Source organism: Pleuronectes platessa, chromosome 13, assembly GCF_947347685.1.
Source record: "Pleuronectes platessa chromosome 13, fPlePla1.1, whole genome shotgun sequence".
NCBI lineage: Eukaryota > Metazoa > Chordata > Actinopteri > Pleuronectiformes > Pleuronectidae > Pleuronectes > Pleuronectes platessa.
In genome coordinates this window covers 14,270,417-14,287,193 of record NC_070638.1, presented here as the reverse complement: position 1 = coordinate 14,287,193, position 16,777 = coordinate 14,270,417, and the positions used below count along the sequence as shown (strand labels likewise).

General features: G+C 42.1%; 1 protein-coding gene across 1 annotated transcript in view; it reads right to left on the bottom strand.

Annotated features, from left to right (window-relative positions):
* The window catches only part of dnah9l (dynein, axonemal, heavy polypeptide 9 like), a 40,942-nt gene that overhangs the window by 3,758 nt on the left and 20,407 nt on the right, over nucleotides 1-16,777 (bottom strand). The window contains exons 40-81 of the mRNA XM_053438820.1: nucleotides 16,557-16,689; nucleotides 16,141-16,268; nucleotides 15,856-16,004; nucleotides 15,556-15,706; nucleotides 15,275-15,406; nucleotides 15,014-15,187; nucleotides 14,724-14,928; nucleotides 13,957-14,122; nucleotides 13,720-13,822; nucleotides 13,264-13,401; nucleotides 12,520-12,621; nucleotides 12,272-12,433; nucleotides 11,964-12,047; nucleotides 11,433-11,542; nucleotides 11,135-11,297; nucleotides 10,850-10,973; nucleotides 10,210-10,352; nucleotides 9,895-10,056; nucleotides 9,598-9,657; nucleotides 9,335-9,508; nucleotides 9,097-9,243; nucleotides 8,251-8,364; nucleotides 7,913-8,056; nucleotides 7,151-7,333; nucleotides 6,636-6,641; nucleotides 6,417-6,518; nucleotides 5,687-5,821; nucleotides 5,351-5,524; nucleotides 4,775-4,907; nucleotides 4,539-4,641; nucleotides 4,245-4,367; nucleotides 3,920-4,124; nucleotides 3,367-3,531; nucleotides 3,063-3,203; nucleotides 2,274-2,444; nucleotides 1,968-2,090; nucleotides 1,688-1,881; nucleotides 1,400-1,548; nucleotides 967-1,094; nucleotides 601-738; nucleotides 362-451; nucleotides 86-277 (exon numbers count right to left, since the gene is read on the bottom strand). Of these exons, the coding sequence (XP_053294795.1) occupies nucleotides 86-277; nucleotides 362-451; nucleotides 601-738; nucleotides 967-1,094; nucleotides 1,400-1,548; nucleotides 1,688-1,881; nucleotides 1,968-2,090; nucleotides 2,274-2,444; nucleotides 3,063-3,203; nucleotides 3,367-3,531; nucleotides 3,920-4,124; nucleotides 4,245-4,367; nucleotides 4,539-4,641; nucleotides 4,775-4,907; nucleotides 5,351-5,524; nucleotides 5,687-5,821; nucleotides 6,417-6,518; nucleotides 6,636-6,641; nucleotides 7,151-7,333; nucleotides 7,913-8,056; nucleotides 8,251-8,364; nucleotides 9,097-9,243; nucleotides 9,335-9,508; nucleotides 9,598-9,657; nucleotides 9,895-10,056; nucleotides 10,210-10,352; nucleotides 10,850-10,973; nucleotides 11,135-11,297; nucleotides 11,433-11,542; nucleotides 11,964-12,047; nucleotides 12,272-12,433; nucleotides 12,520-12,621; nucleotides 13,264-13,401; nucleotides 13,720-13,822; nucleotides 13,957-14,122; nucleotides 14,724-14,928; nucleotides 15,014-15,187; nucleotides 15,275-15,406; nucleotides 15,556-15,706; nucleotides 15,856-16,004; nucleotides 16,141-16,268; nucleotides 16,557-16,689 (5,823 nt within the window). The remainder of the gene's footprint in view (nucleotides 1-85; nucleotides 278-361; nucleotides 452-600; nucleotides 739-966; nucleotides 1,095-1,399; nucleotides 1,549-1,687; nucleotides 1,882-1,967; nucleotides 2,091-2,273; nucleotides 2,445-3,062; nucleotides 3,204-3,366; nucleotides 3,532-3,919; nucleotides 4,125-4,244; nucleotides 4,368-4,538; nucleotides 4,642-4,774; nucleotides 4,908-5,350; nucleotides 5,525-5,686; nucleotides 5,822-6,416; nucleotides 6,519-6,635; nucleotides 6,642-7,150; nucleotides 7,334-7,912; nucleotides 8,057-8,250; nucleotides 8,365-9,096; nucleotides 9,244-9,334; nucleotides 9,509-9,597; nucleotides 9,658-9,894; nucleotides 10,057-10,209; nucleotides 10,353-10,849; nucleotides 10,974-11,134; nucleotides 11,298-11,432; nucleotides 11,543-11,963; nucleotides 12,048-12,271; nucleotides 12,434-12,519; nucleotides 12,622-13,263; nucleotides 13,402-13,719; nucleotides 13,823-13,956; nucleotides 14,123-14,723; nucleotides 14,929-15,013; nucleotides 15,188-15,274; nucleotides 15,407-15,555; nucleotides 15,707-15,855; nucleotides 16,005-16,140; nucleotides 16,269-16,556; nucleotides 16,690-16,777) is intronic.

Here is a 16,777-nt window from a genome sequence, read left to right as displayed (position 1 = left end):
TTCACTGCACACGCTAAACCTACACTGACATGTTCCTCTCTCCGTCACCTCCTTAAGCACCATCTCAACCCAACAAGCTGCCTACCTGAGCATTTGCCTCCAGGTAGTTGTAGAGGACGTTTACTGATATCGTCAGGTCTCCAGTGTTGAACGGATACTTTCTGTTCCAGCCCTGAGGGCCAAACTTCCTCCTCTCTGCCACACAAGCATGAAAGTAGCACAGAGAGAAGAGGATGGTCTTAAACTCCTGCTCCCGGCTGCACTGGTCCAGGATGTCCTAGAGAGGGGCCAATAAATGAATTAGAGAATAAATGCATAAATATATATAACTGTTGACTAGGAGCAGAAACTAAAAGCCGACCTGGTCAAAGTTATCCAGAGCAGAATGCAAATTGGCATGCATGCCCGTCGGAGGTTCATTGGTGATCTTAATCGCGTTTTCCAGAATACCCTGGAAAAAAACATGAAAGATCTGTATTAAGTGCCACTGTAAAGGTGCAGACCTGTAATCATCATTGTAACAGGAACGACACCAGGGGGCGCACCTTCATTATGTGATAACGTTATTAGGGTTAGTGTGAATGTGCACTGTATCTCTACCTGCGGGATAATGTGTTCCTGAGGTATTGGTGCTGGCTCTGCGCTCATAAACACTCTGTAGTCAGGATGACTGTCCGTACAGCAGCGCTCCAGGAGCTTCTCAAGAGAACCTAGCCAGCGACCGACCAGGTGGATGTTCTGCAAGCGATGGAAACCCAAGATAAAAACTTAATAAAGTATCAACAACATGCATGAAAAGAGACAGAGTGGCTGAAACAGCCAATATCATATAAACATGTTTATATTTCATTTATTAACTAATTTATTATAATTTTTTATTCTGAACGTTTTGGCATTTCTGTCCTTTGATAAAATATAATTTGTATCAAGATATTACAAGTTAATCCATCTTTCTTGCATCCCAACCTGCAGTATAACCCAATGGCCCTCTTTGGCAGCCTTCTCCATGGCAACCTCTGCCACAGCCTCCTGGCCCTGACCCAAGGACACGTTGTGAAGTTTCCCGAGGTCGATAGTGAAACCAAGCTTCCTTCCTGACAACACAAAAAACTGATTTTTTAAATAGTTACACAGACAAAAAACACACAAACCTTGAGAAACAAGTACTTGCTCTGTTGTGATTATATTTCCTGTGAAAAATATTTTTATCTTACCAAATAATACTCTCTTTTTCCATCGCTTTAAATCTTAATCACATTTTTATGCATTTCTCACCATTTTATGATATAAGCATTTATTTAGTGACAAGGTTACACTGCTACTGTTCCTTCATTGTGTAACAATGATTAGTGAGTGTATGAGGAGTATTTGGTGCATGCAGTCTGTGCATGTTTTGTACCCAGTGATTCCACATCTTTCAGTGGGTCGACACCAGGAGAGAGGATGAAGAACACAGGGGACGCTGGACCACTTTCTCTGAAGGACTTGGCGAACTCTGTCTTCCTGCCCTCTGTGTATTTAACACTGAGCTTCTCCTCCACAAAGGTCCTATAGTTAGACGACAAAAAGAGTAGAAACAGCCTGGGGTTACAAAAAGGTGAAGAAAAGTGGAACTAAAAGACAATAACCAGACCACTAATACAAATTGTATCTGTTGTGGGTGGGGCAAGAAATCCATCCTCTTCACCTGAGAGCATAGGTCATACGGTCAGGTCTCAGAGCTCTCATCATGATGAGTTTCTGCAGGGAGCTTTTCCCCTTCCACTCCTGAGGGAACTTCTCTTTCTCTGGACACTCCGACTCCACCATTTTCTTCCAGCGCTTGGGAGAGCCTTCGATGTCCCGGTCCAGACCGCGGAACTCATCAGAGAAACTCATCACCTGGGCAACGACAACAAAAGCAAACAGTGATTTATGGTGTAATTTATTTCTGTGTGCCAATTAAAATAACCTGTGTGCGCTTGCACCTTGATGGCGCTCCATGCAGTGTTGGACAGGAAGTCCAGTGGGCTGTTGTAATTGTGGTCAATGTTAAAACGTAGCAGGAAGTCAAGCTCTCGCACGTCTATCTCCTTACTCATCAGGAGCAACTGAAAGAGGGAGGACACTGTCAAGGACAAAACACACTCTCTCCAACACACACACACACACACACACACACACACACACACACACACACACACACACACACACACACACACACACACACACACACACACACACACACACACACACACACACACACACACACACACACACACACACACACTCACCTGGAAGGCTAGCTGTGCGCTGAATGTCAGCTTGTCTCTCTCAAACAGTCCCCTGCTGATGTAGTTGAAGGTGGAGTAGGTTACACAGTCGATGAGTGTGTGGACTCTGCTCTTCACATCCACACTGGCCTCTGCCATCTCAACCGCTTTGTGGAAAACCACGTTAAAGGCCTGAGAATATAAGGAATGATAAAGTCTGTTCGTGAAGTAGATGATTATGATCAGTGCAAGAATACCACATCACAGATTTCATGCCAAGTTAAATGTTTTTCATCATTATGTGATACTAATGATGTATTAAGTGACATAACAGTAAACTGGAATTACCGCCCTGTGGTCTTATGCCTCTGACAACCAGTGCAGTTTCAGTCTACATACTTTACTGAGTTCACCGTGACTTTCAAACTTTTGACAATCAAATCAGTTAATTTGTGAGTCCAAGTAATTGTTTATTCCAAATGTGAAAGGAATCCTTCAAGGCCTTCCTGAGATATCTTGTTCACAAGGCAAACATGTGCTTTGTGAATTCACAGTAACCTTGACCAATAATTTGATAACCAAAATCAAATCCGTTCATGCTTCAGTCAGACTGAGCATTTGTGCTAAATTCCTCGGGCCGTTCTTCAGGTATCGTGTTCAGAAGAATGAGACGGAGGAACAACCTCACAACATGATGCCTTAGGGCACTGACTGTCATCGGCACAGAGGCATAAACACAGCCGTGATATCTTTGCAGTGTTAGAAAGAATTTAAACTGCAGAGATTGAATGATCTTTCTCTTCTGATTACCTTAAGGCTGAACTGGTACATGGGGTTTATCTTGTTGAGATCGTTCATGATAAAGTAGAGAAGAGACGCTCTGACAGCAACAGGACGGTAGTGCTCTCGAGCTTCATTTATCTTCACCTCATTCACTTTAGCTTCCAGGACCTGAGAACAAGGGATGAAAAGGAAATAAAGGAATGAATGAGAAGAGTTTAAACAATGGTGAGGAAGGAACTTTTAGGAGGATAAAAAAAGCGAAGTTACTCTGATATTCAATCCATGCCGTATTAACTGTAACACACATATTGATACCTCCACCCGCTGTTACCTTCATCTCAATCTCAGCAGCAGTGTGCTTGGTCGTCTCGAGCTTCTCCACCAGGACGTTGTCGCCCAGGAAGTGACTCTCTGCAGCAGATAACCTTGTCAGCAGCTCATCCTCCAGAAGCTTCAGCTCAATCTTAAACATGTTCTGCTGCTTGGTCAGTTCACTCTATGGAAAGATTGTACAAACATATTACAGTACATACAAACACAACTTAAATGTATCCATCTATCTTACTTTATTTATTACTGCCATTATTATACAGTTTAATAAGAAAACAATGATAATCCCTAGTATACAAGTTAAAGGGCGTTATGTTTTAAGAAATATGAACCATCCATCCAGGATACATCATGAACAGGTCACAAGCAGATGATTTGTATAGAAACATGTGGAGTCTCTAATCAACCTAATGCCAGGAGGAAGCTGAAACTCTTGGAAACACAGAGAGAACATGCAAACTTCACACAGAAAGGGAATTGACTGAACTGCCAACAAAAAAAGTAAACCAAGTGTTCCATAAAAGGAAGGGAAAGAGAAGCCCACTTGATCCCACCTTGAGGTGCTCGAGGTCCGGTCTCTCTTGATTCACAACCTGGGCCAGGAGCTGGTCTTCCAGTCCATCCCTGGTCACAGTAAAATTAATAAGTGTGGTTTGGGCTTGGATCTCTGGCTTGTAGTGAGGATTGGCCAGTTTAGTGTGCAGGATCAGTCTGAAGCCCGGGTGGAAGAAGCACTCCTTGTCCCCGACCTTTATACAACTGTCAGGGAGAGGGACAGAAAAGGAAGTAGAGATAGAGCAGGGGAGAAAAATTAGAAATGTAAGATGATCACATGGTTGTGTTGTTGTGTACAGGTGCTCACATGTGTCAGTGTTTTACCTGCCCTTCTTGATTGTGTGTCGTCCCAGCAGAGGGTCAATAACAGGATCAACTGTCTCCTCTAGGTTTTCGATGAGGACGGTGTCACCTGCCACGACGGCCTGTTCTATCACATCTACGTAACTGCATCATTCAAAATGACAATATGAATATTAATGTTAGCTCTCACACACAGCACTAAGAAAACAAAATTGGTTTTGAGCAGAGTACAGCAGCACTTCAGATTTTGAGGAGGTCCATGCTGAAAGCCCTGATGACTACCTGAGCATGGTCACACAAAGAGAGAACACTCACCCTCTCTGCCCGAGGCTGACGACCTTGAGGCTGCTGCCATAGCGACTCTTGATCCACTTGATGCCCTGCAGCTGAGGGTCGATGAGGAGAGGCCAGCGCTCGCCTGAGGCAACACACACACGAGCCAAACAAGATTTACACGTGTATTAAAGAAAACGCAGCTCTGCACTGTTGATATTGCCTGTGGGGGACTGGGGGGGGGGAAATACAGAAGTGTGTTGAGTGCCACTTCTCACAGTTGGTGAGGATGGTCGCATTCTGAGTGGACATCTTGTCTCCTGGTAAGCCCTCATTGTTCCACTGGGCCACTGTTGCATCATCAGTCAGCATTGACACTGGATCTAATCCATCTGTCATGGGGATGGGCATCTGATGGAGAGAGGACAGAGACATGAGCAAAACAAGAATATATGGCCATGTTCACACCTGGAGTTATCATGAGTCCTGAGAGGTCTGTCTGTACAAACGTTTTTAATGAGATTACAGATGTGTCCAAGGCCCAGAATGTATTTGCGTTCACACAGCAAAAAGAATGGGGCTATATGTGTCGCAGACCACCTCCCAATTGGGCTTGTGATCTCAGGACTCATTCAGAACACATTTGGGTGGATTCAGACCTGAACTCAAAACTGACCACTTGTAATCATATGACTTGGGATGGATGTTAATACCCTGTTTGAACAGGGTTTATGAATTTAGGGACATATTATTTATCATTATAAGATTATCATCATAAATCTTTAAAAAAAAAACTTATATTTATATATATTTTTTCCAAACTAGAAGTTATCAAGTGTTTCGTTGCTTGTGACCTTCTGGCAGCGCAGAAACGGCATCCACAGGTTGTCCAGCAGCTCTAGTCTGTACTTCTTCGAGAAAGAGCCGGCATAAGAGATGAAAGCTGCAGTAAGGAGGACGTCCCCACACAGTGTTTCTTCCTGTTCATGGTACCCAGCCACTGAGTGGGCCCAGCGCACATTCTCACTCTGAAACACACAGACACACACACACAGGAAGCACCCACTTATTGCCAATATACTTCAATATTGTAAAGCATAAGAAAAAGAAATATAGTACAAAGCAGTGCACAATACATCCTAAATATCAGATATCAAAAGCGATCTCCTAATGGTCACTGCTGCTCTCACCTCCAGCCCTTTGACCAGACGATTGGCGAGCTCTATTGTCTTGTTCGTGTGGTTGACCTCCTCCTGAAAGCGCAGTTTCTCTAACGTGGCTTTCTCAAATTCTGTTGTCAGAATCTCCAGGCTGCTGTCCAGCTCCTGAGAGACGGAGGAACATCCAAATATGAAGACTTGAGGCATTTGATGCTCTATTTATTACAACCTTTATATGGTTTCACACGTGCACTGCAAACCTGAAAATGTCAAGAGATTAGCAGGGGGAGCTGTTTGAATGAATGCGCGTGTCAGAATCAGTTGAATTGGACATTAAACAGATGTCTAAAGGTCTGTGTGATGTCTGAGGCGACGTGGGAATAGAACAAGTCGTTTCACAGATTCATGTTGACATTTCTATTCCTCTCCCCTGCAGCACCACTGAATGGCGCTGGTCTCCTGCACGCCACTCCTCGCCTTTACCAAACAACAAATTTCCAGTAGGCAAGAACGTGTCTCACGCTTTCTGTGGCTGTGTGAGAGTCTCAAAGGGCGACTTGACATGAGTATGCTGACATTTTCCAGAATTCACAAGTGAAATCACTATTTGCTTTGAATCAACATGTGTAGGGAATCAACCAATCAAACTACTGGCTGTTCAGGATGCTATTAAAACTCCCAGGAGGAATTAGAGTTGTAGAGAAAGTGCTGTGTAGAGGGAAGAAGACAAAGGAAAGAAGAATGATCTGAGGAGACTTACAGACAGTTTCTTTCTGATGGCCTGTAATTTCTCAGCAGCCTCTGCCAGATCAGTGTTGGCCTGAGACAAACACGCCCTCTTCATCTCGACCTCACAGAAGACCTGAAGACACAACACACATACACACACTCGCCTCTGTAACACACATTTGTAAAATATAATAATATATAATATAATAAAAACTCTACAACAAAGACAGCAGAGATAAGTTGTACTTACAAAAATCTATCCAGGGTAGCATGATAGTTTGGGAAAAAGAAAATAACAAATGAAACAACACAAAGCAGTAAAATCACAAAGCACTTGGGTGATTGTGTTTCCCACACATACACTTTACTTGGATAGTTTGCCCAAGTATATTATCGACCGCCAAAATATAAATAATATGTTTACTTTTATTATTTTTTATTGATTCTGTTGATATTTTCATCAAAGAGAACAACGCAATCTGCGATTGATTAACTGGTGCACAATTTGCTCTACCCCTCCTGGGAATAGGGTGGATTAACAAGACAGAGAGAGAGTCAGAGGGTGAGAGAGAAAGAGCAAAAGAGAGAGGGAGAGACGTTCCTTGCTATTATGGTAGAAGATGCAGGGGATTTTCTACAAGCACAGCCCAGGTGAAGAACCACCCCTTGCACCCTGGGTCAGCAACCACCACAAGTTGAATCTAATTCTGTGGGAAACACTGGGTGACACTGAATGTGTGAGACAGCTGGTGTAAATGTGAGTACCTCATGGAAGCGTGCGATGTTGATCACCCAGGCACAGAGGCCCGCGGCAGCTGAGGATTTCTGTCGGACAAACTCGGGGTTGAACTCCGGGTCACTGAGGTAGTCGTCTCTGACACACTTCACCGTGGCCTCGGGGATGTGCTCTTTGTCAAAGTTCACCAGAGCCTGCAGGAAGTCGTCCACCTGGATATTTGTGTGCAGAGGTGTGCGTGTGGATTACCAGTGTAATATCACAGTTTCTGTGTATAATATACACAAGGTTTTTGGATTAAAAATCAAAAGTGGAAATTAAGAAGAAATAATGAATGATATACTGATGCACACCATAATGCAACTGTCATATATACATAAAAATATATGACAGTTGCCAATACGTTATGCAGCTCTGCAAATGAAACTCTAAACTTTATATGAACCCTCTTTAACCAGGAAAGTGCTTCACAGGCATTAGAGATCCTTTTTAATTTGTCTGGGCCCAGAAAGCAGCAGCACTCTAAACATAAAAATATAAAACCTATAACTCAGACTGATTGTAAAATAGGTAAATTATGAAAAGAGAAGCACCACTACAATATATCTATGGAAGCACAATAAACATAGATATTGAATTTTTAGCACAGACAAGAGATGAGGAATAGCCAATAAATTATTTCAAATGTGCAACCTGCAGTTCAGGGAATTTATTTGTGATGGACTTTTTGGCTTTGTGGTAGCGGGCCATTAATCTGAGAAACACTCGGAGACGTCGCAGTAAAATATCACCTTGCTCATAACCACCTTGGATGCCTTCCAGCTGCGATCTTTGGGGATTTTGCCCTGGGGAGACATGAGCACCAGAACAGCTGCAGAGACATTGGTGACAATACCTGGAGGGTTGGGGAACGTCCTCAGCTCTGTCAGATTTAACTGAAAGACACAGACACACGAGTACACACACAATTTAATTTGGGGGACTAGAATGGACCTTGTAACATGATTTTCTTTGTTTATTTGCCCTATTTGCAATTTGCTCATACAAAATGGATTGAATCTAATAAAACAAATCAATTGTGGTGAAAGGATTGAGGTCCATGTGTTTATGTTTCGTTAAAGTGCTTTACCCTGTTTAGTGTATTAAGGGCAGCATTAGCTGCCTGCAGGGCAGGTTCTGCCTTGATCAGGTCCTCCTCCGTCTCCTGCTGCTGTTTGGTCACTTTAGCTTGAATCGCTGCGACCTGAACAATCACAAAAGTTGCATGAATTGTCACAAGTTTGGTTAAAAAACTTTCCGGTCATTACCCTTCAACCGGGTGTCCTCGTTAAGATGGAGAACTAGTGCTATGTTGAATAAGAACTCAAATTCTGAGATTTTTAGTCATTATTTTGGGCTGCGTGTTAGAGGCGGGATTTGAGAAGATCCCCTAATCACCTGAGTTAAAATAAGGAATGTGGAGCATCTTGCTAAGTTATACTTTAGTATAGGTCTCATAAATAAAATTAAATATTTAATCTCTTGGCACATCAATATCACAGCTATAGTATAAGGACTTTGAAAAGATTCTGTAAGAAACACTCTATTCCAAAGGAAGAACCACACACTCAGAGGAAATTGCCTCTTTAGTGGAGGAGGAAACGTAAGTTCATGGTCGACTGCGAGGTTATCATTGGTTATATTTATGAGATATTTTAAAAGATTTCATAGTTTCACAATAAGATTGGTTCAAGGTTTTGGATCCAGGAGTGGAACAAGTTCTCCTTGGTGATTATTTCTTATAAATGTCTTTGTCCTTGCTCTCATAAAATATATCAAACCATATTTCTCATGGTTTTAAGACTTTATTCTCCTAATTCTTAAAATCTCAGACTTTTTTTTCTTCAACATGACCCTAATACTCTGTCATGTCTCTCCTGGAGGAAATCATAAGAATCATAAGCTTCTCTAGAAGCCTAAAAACACCCATTCTCACCCTTTGCTCCTCAGCATCAGCCACAGCCCTCTCCTGATTCAGCTTATCTGTCTGTTGTCCTATCTTAGCAATGAGAGCTTCGATATCCGCGTTCCTCTGCAACAGCTCCACCTCCTGCACCGCTAACTTGGCTTTCAAATCCTCCACCTGCAACAAGGATGAGAAAAAGCCTTTGTAGGGTGGGCTAACTAACTCTAACTCTGGATGCATTCAGGCACAACAGTATATATACTCTGACCTGTGAGGCAGTAGACTGCAGTTTCTGTAGGCCGTTCTCTAATCTCTCCATCTTCTGCGTCAGCTCTGTGCGTTTCTTCCCCAGCAGGTTGCCATACAGCTTCATAAACTCCAGGAAACTCTTCGGGGTGGTGTAGTTGAAGTGCTTCTCGTTCTGCTGGTACTTGACACTCACCTGGATGGCACAGTTAAACAGGACACTGAGAGATGATGTCAGAGAGGTCATCAAGTGGATATCACCTCGGGCGCTTCGCAATAACTCACCTCATTGACACTGGTGTGGGCATAAGAGATGAACTCACCGATAGAGGCCCTCACATTTGGCTGCGTTGGATGAACACACGAAGATTCATAGGTTTATAATGCTGGCAGCCACTGGCTTAAGTCACATTGACACATCTTTTTATATTACCTGTGCCATATAAATGTTTGGTCATATTTATGGATGTATCTGGCATAATTTTCCACATAATGTTTCCAATATTTAAACTACAACTTTGTATAAGAGGAGAGGAAGCGGTTGAATGGAGAAAGAAAGTGTGTGTGTAAATGTGTGGTTACCTCTAGTCCAGGTATCTTCTCTATGAAGGTAGAGCTGACCGACTGCAGGGCGTGTAGAGGCCACGGGTGGAACCAGTCTATCGCTGTACAATTCACCAAAGCTGGAAACTTTCGTGCACGTGTCCGCAACGTGAATCCGACCGGAGAGAAACACAGGACGACCTGGAGGACAGAGACATGGACAGCAGATTCATAACTGATGATGTGGAAAAATTTGTTAAAATTAATCTAGTATATTGTAGGTGCCAACCACTGCACTTATATACCTAATAGTAAAGTTATAATATACAAAATTCAAAAAATGATGTTTTGGACCTTTAGCTGTCGTCGTATCCTCTCAATAAAGAAGCTCCAGCAGTTATCTCTCGAGTCTATGAGTCCCAGCCCTCTGAGCTCCATACGGATGGATGATACAATAACATCAACATCTTCATCACTAAACAGGTCTGGAATATCTCCTGAAATAACACAAACAATACAGACTCAGACATGTGTTTCTTCCTATTTATATAATTCAGTAATATTCCCTCTTTTCCCTTGTTAATGGCATTTACATTCATTAATGTTGCTGCTAATACTAAAAAAGACCATACACAACACACTTTTATTAAAATCAGTTTCCAATGCCATCTTATCGATGAACTATAATATTATTCATTGCAAGAGCATGCGTCTGATGTTTCATCAGCTCTTCGTCTATGTCATCAGTCTGTCAGAAACGGATCTTCTCCGCTCTCCATTCAAATAGATAACAGAAATTAAATTTGGCTGAGGAAATGTTCACTCTTTGAACTGTTGCTGAATTCATGTTCAGTGAGGCTTTGACTTAAATTCACACACAAAGGGTCTTTGATTTTTTCCTAGAACAAAGTATTCCGCTTCTTTTTCACACAAAAGCAGAAATCCTTTCTTTATAGAGGGATAACAGACTCATTCGAGGTCAGTGTAGCCCAACCTGAGGCCAGCATGTCATTGATGAGCACCAGAAAGCGTTCATCTGGAATCTGGGCATCTGTGTGAAGGAACACTGTCCCTATGTTCTTCACCCCCACCTTCATATACAACGCTGCGATATCACTCTGGTTGTGAGGGGTTGTGGAAAAGAGACAAAAGACATAAATATGCCACCAAATAAATGAAGCAAAAGTGAATTTACAAAGTAGAACAATGCTACAGCTATACTGAGGAGTGGAATGACATTTTGTATCTGTCTTACATGCCTGTGTGAATGTCAATTTACCTTAAGGTCATTGATGCCGTAGCCTTTACGCAGAGTGATCTGGAAAACTTCCAGCATGCTGAGGAAGGCGGCCAGCCGACACAGACTCTGCTTCCCGCTGCCCCCCACCCCCACCAGCAGGGCGTTACCATAGGGGGCCTCCAGGATACGACTGATACGACACCTGGCCACATTCACCAGAGTTAACAGCGTGCGTGTGGCCTGTGGCTTTATATATGCGTAAAATAATATCAGTGTGAATCCACCCTTGCGCGTTTCAGCATGTTTAACTGCATACATGTGTCTTTATGTGTCTTACACATGCTGGATAGCTTCTTCAAACAGAACCAGGTCCATGACAGCGTGCAGCTCATTGTAATGCTCCAGAGCATCAGCCAGTGTCTTCTGGAGTTTCTCCCAGTCTGAAGCCTGACAGGTGGAGAAAAAAACAAATGAAATTGACTTTCAGCAGCAGGGTCCAAGTCACTATGCAGTTACTTCCAGATACATAATACAATTAGTTTCTTATCAAGACTTGAGTCAATTAACTTTTAATTCAAACCCCGTAAAGAAACGAAAGGTAATTAGTTTGCTAATGACGACGCATTCATCCTCATTTATTTCCCGGCAGATTAGATATGACAGCTGAATTTGTGCCATACGATATTTGAATGCGTTAGCTACAGATAATCAAAATGATAAATTGATTATAGTCAAAGACAATTAAACTCACCCATTTTTTTTTTTATTCCCACAGTTATTAAGGAATAAACTTCTGCTTGAAAAGAATCAACATAAAGTACAAACTGAAAAGGCCTTGACTGGCTTGTGTGTGACTGAATCTGTGTACCTGGTGATAGCGAGGTTCTCCAACTCCCTGGGCAAAGTGACAGTAAACCAAAGGCTGGTGGATAAAGAAGGACTCATCGATTCCCTGGAAATAAAAGCCAGGAAATCTTGAACATGCCACAGTTAAGACCGTCTATTCTGAGCTGATCTATGACAAACTCTTGATATGACCTAGAAATATCATTCATATTTTTTACATTCTAGGATCTGCAACAAAACTAAAAAAATGGACATAACATTTATTTGGACATAAATGGACATTGCCAACCAACTGTTAAACATTTTAAGGATTAAGTGACTGTACTTTACCTCAAAATATCTCTTGCCGGTGTCCAGCAGGATTTTATTGAAGAGCTCCACGTCCTTTTCCTCCATCAGTTTGTCAGAGTAGACCCTGGAGCTCTCATGGAGCCACAGGTGAACCAGGTCCATGGGGTACCGGATGCTCTCCGGCAGGGCAAACAGGATGCCCTACACACCAGGTCCCATAGAGTAAATACCATGTGATGAGGTTATAGACAACCCATATTGATATTAAATGACCATGCATGTTTTACCTGGAAGATGTTGGAGAGGTCTCGCAGGTTAAAAATGTAGTGGAAGCGTATGGCTGTAGGCATGAAGTTCTGACTGATTTTCTGGTGCAGGCAAATAGCTGCCTGGATGAGCAAAGACCAAAGAGGGAGAGGTGCAGAAAAGGTTGGATAGATACCGGCACAGACAAGCAGATGGGCAATGTCATGGATCTGTGATTGATAAATTGAGAGATCAGTGTTGCATGCATATGCATAATAAGTGTAATCAGGTTTTAAAGAAGATGTATTATGGTCATATTCAGGTTTATAATTTGGGTTATTACTTGAAAAGATTCACATGTTCAGAAAAGACATCACTTCCCTGAAAGTTTCCATTATCGGAAACACTTGGTGTAAGCTCCTGTCTCTTTAAGGGCCCCTTCTGATAGAGCCCAGTCTGCTCTGATTGATCAGCTGGCCCACACTGTTGTGATTGGTCAGCCATTTCCAGCACGTGTAGGAAATGTCAGCCTCCGCTTTCACTTTACCTAGCATTGTTATGGGGGCCATACTATTACCAGCCGCAACGCATGCATTATGCAAATATAGCAAAGTATCCCCTGAAAGTATCGTCTGGGCTACTGACGAGGAGCTTCAGGAGCAGTGTTTTCGTTACCTTTACTGTAGAAAACGTTTACGTTCACAAAAAAAACACATAACACACACTTGAGGAAACAAAAAAAGGAAAAGACTAATTTAATGTGACAGTGTATAGTGTAGATGGACCTGTATGAGAATTCCAACTGAGCGAGAGACGCCGTAGCTGAATCCTCCTTGAAGGAAGTGAGCTGACAGGATGCTGGAGAAGATGGTTGCTAATGCATCAGCACCAGGGAAATGAACAGCAAACACTGAGAAATGTCTCTGGAATGAAAACACAGATATTTTTAGAATTATTAACCATCTGGAGTCTGTGGCTGAGACTCACTTCATTAATAAAATAACTGTCTCTGAAATCTGACTTATAATGAGGTGATTTCATGAATTTATTGTGTTTTTCGAAGGATAATAGAAATTTGGATACACTTCAGTGTTTTACCCTTCTTATTCCATTTCTGAACTTTTATTTTGGAACGGAGTTTGTTCAGAAATCGAATCAAGTTACCATTAGAATGAAAGTCATGACAATGGAAAGTTATTTTACTGGTTATCATATTGTGTCATATTGCATTTAGGTAGTACCTGTAGTCTAGGGTTGATGGAGAAGCTTCCAGCTGTCGGGTTCATACAGGTGATATACTGGCAGTTATGTATTTCCTTCAGTATCAGCCGTTGTCTGTCATACCTGAAAAGTTTAACTTTGTTAAAATTCCACTGAAGCAGCAAATTCTGTAAAACCTGTATTTCGTGTACACTGATGATTTTACACACAGAATGGAGCTGTATTATTGTAGATTATAAAGCATGTCACAGTCTTACCAGTGATTGTAGTCAAGGTGCTGGCGTATGAGTGTGTGCGGCTGGACGGTCCCATAAACGTCCACCTCGGGCATGTTGAGGTCGTCTATGAAGTAGATAAGTCTCTTCGCAGTGGGAGGAGCAAATTTACGACCTGCTTTCTTCTCCAGGGGCTTCTCTAGGATACCTGAGGTCCATACAATGAACAGAAGAGAAAACAGAAAATTAATAAATGAAAAAATATCTAATAATGTAGAAGAAACAACAGCGACTGTCGTACAACCTCCACAACAATTTGGACATCAAGAAAATAATATAATTAACTTATAATATAATTAATAACTTTTCTTCTCTATCTCAGCTTTTCGAGAATGAGCATGTATTCAAGGTTTCAGTGTGTATGATTTAGCTGAAAGGGATGTATTGGCAGAAATTGAATACAAATAATCCTAGTGATCTTTTCAAATATGCTTCATCACATTGTATGAATTGTTGTTTTCTTTACCCTAGAATTGGCCATTTATATTTAAATACTTTATATTTACATGTGGAGCAGATCCTCTCTATGAGGCCTCTGTGTTTTTTACAGTAGCCCTGACTGGACAAACTAAACACCTTTTGAGTTTTTACGACGACTGAAGGCTACCACAGGTTGTCTTTCAGGGAAAGGTGAGGGTTATTTAGCCGCAACATGCAACTTCACCTCGAGATATCGATAAAAGTCTACACAGTGAACCTTTAAACACTGACATCCCATGAATATTTGTTTTCATTCCTGTTATCCTTACGTTGCAGCATTGCTGATGTGGTGTAGTAGTTGAAGGGGACTTTAGCCACCATGTAGGCCTCCTTCAGCTTGGCGACTTTATCCGAAACCAGAATGGTCTTACCCACTCCTGCGTTCCCCACTAACATGATGGGTTTACCTCTCTGGAGGAGCAGGTCCATTAAGTAGGTCAGACAAATTGTCTCTGGGGTGTGGACCAGCACCGTCTGAAACAGACATCACATGACCTGACTATATAGTGCTGCTCTATTCTGGTTATAGCACACAAATACACAGATCATAAGTGGCCACCTGTAAAGGTACATCAGGTTCCAGCTCAAACTGCGGCATCTTCTCGCTCCAGGGCGTAAACTTCTTCGTCTCAGAGTCTATGAAATAGTCAAAGACGGTGCCCTGGGACGGAAACTTCACGGCTCGCATCTCTTTAGTCCACCAGCGGCTGAATTCAGCACGGTGGTCATTCAGCTGAAACAGGGAATATACATAAAAACATGGATTTTCTAATTATAGGGAGATGATGGTGACACAAGGAAATTCTTCACGTGAACACACATGATCCTGGAAGAGAGCCCCGCCAAAGGCCCAGACACAGGCGAAGACAAAGTAGATTTCATATAGTTCCCTTGGTGAGTCTGCTGGAGTGTTGTTCTCAGTCAGCAGGCAATCCAACAAGGAGCACAGTGTCTGATTGAGCCAAACAGAAACACAGCATCGGATAAACAATAAACAGTAGCACTGTTTGATAATATGCAACAACTGGTTGAATAACAATGAGAAGAAAGACTGGAAACGTTTGTGACACAGTGATTAAGACTCATATTGTGTGTTATCACCTGCACCATGCTGCTTTCTGGTATGGGGGTGATGGTTTTCAGGTTGCAGCGCACTTGCTCCAGGCAGTATGGCACATACTTATCAAAGAGTATGGTGAGGTTGGCTCGCTCTGATTGGGCCTTTCGGGTGTCTATCCAGCTCGTCACATAACTGAGAATACAATTAAGATGCTGCTGCTTAACTAATATACAATTTCAGAAAAGTTACGAAATATAAGTCAAGGAGTGTGTGTGTGTGTGTGTGTGTGTGTGTGTGTCTGTGTGTGTGTGTGTGTGTTTGTGTGTGTTTCGGCATCTTACGAGCTCCAGCCGAGGTCCTGTGGGTTGACGAAGAGTATTCCTGCTCTGGACACAGTAGCTGGAGTAGCAGCTTTCAGGTGAGAGATCTCAAAAAGCAGACGCATAGAGGAAGATAAACTGATCCTCTCGTTACTCGCAAGAGTCAAGACCTGATCAGAGGACAGAAAACATTTGAACTGGTGGAGTTTCAGCAGCATGTGGTCAAATATAAAAAGGTAGCAGCAAAAAATTGCAGCATTAAAATGAATGGAACAAATGTCCTAGAGACTAATAATCTTCTTTCACCTTGTTGTCGTCCATAACTGTGTTGAGTGACTCAATCCACATGGGGTCAATGTCTCCATCCAGAACAATCCATTTGGGTCCATCATGAGTCACTGAGGTCAACTCTCTCATGGTGGAGGAGAACAGACCTAAAGTAAAATAAATCATACAGGATGTGCAGTATTTTCAACAAAGTGCCCACTCTTCATCAATTTAATCATCTTTACAATCCTCTGGTATCAGACCCTCACTGCAAAATTACTAAAAACTATTCAAACGAGGGCTAACTCTGAACTAAAAAGTACTTTATTGTTTATTCTAATTAATTCTGAGAGGAGACTTTTTTATGGTCTTAATAACTTTGAATAAAACAGACATTTGAAGGAAACAATGGTTCCTCTGATCATCTTTGATCACTGATAATGGTCAATCCTCACCATCTTTCCACTCTCTGGTTGCAGGGTGCAGGTATCCAAACAGCTCATCTGTGGTGACAGCTTTAGGGTTGATATCGTGCCATACAGTCTTCATCTTCAGGTTTGCATAGGTTCTATAGAGAGTCTTCAAGATCTGATGAATAAAAAATAAACACATAAGTGAACGGAGAAATTCAACTCTTCCTTGACTTTAGCTGTGGTCGACTATGACTCTACGTATC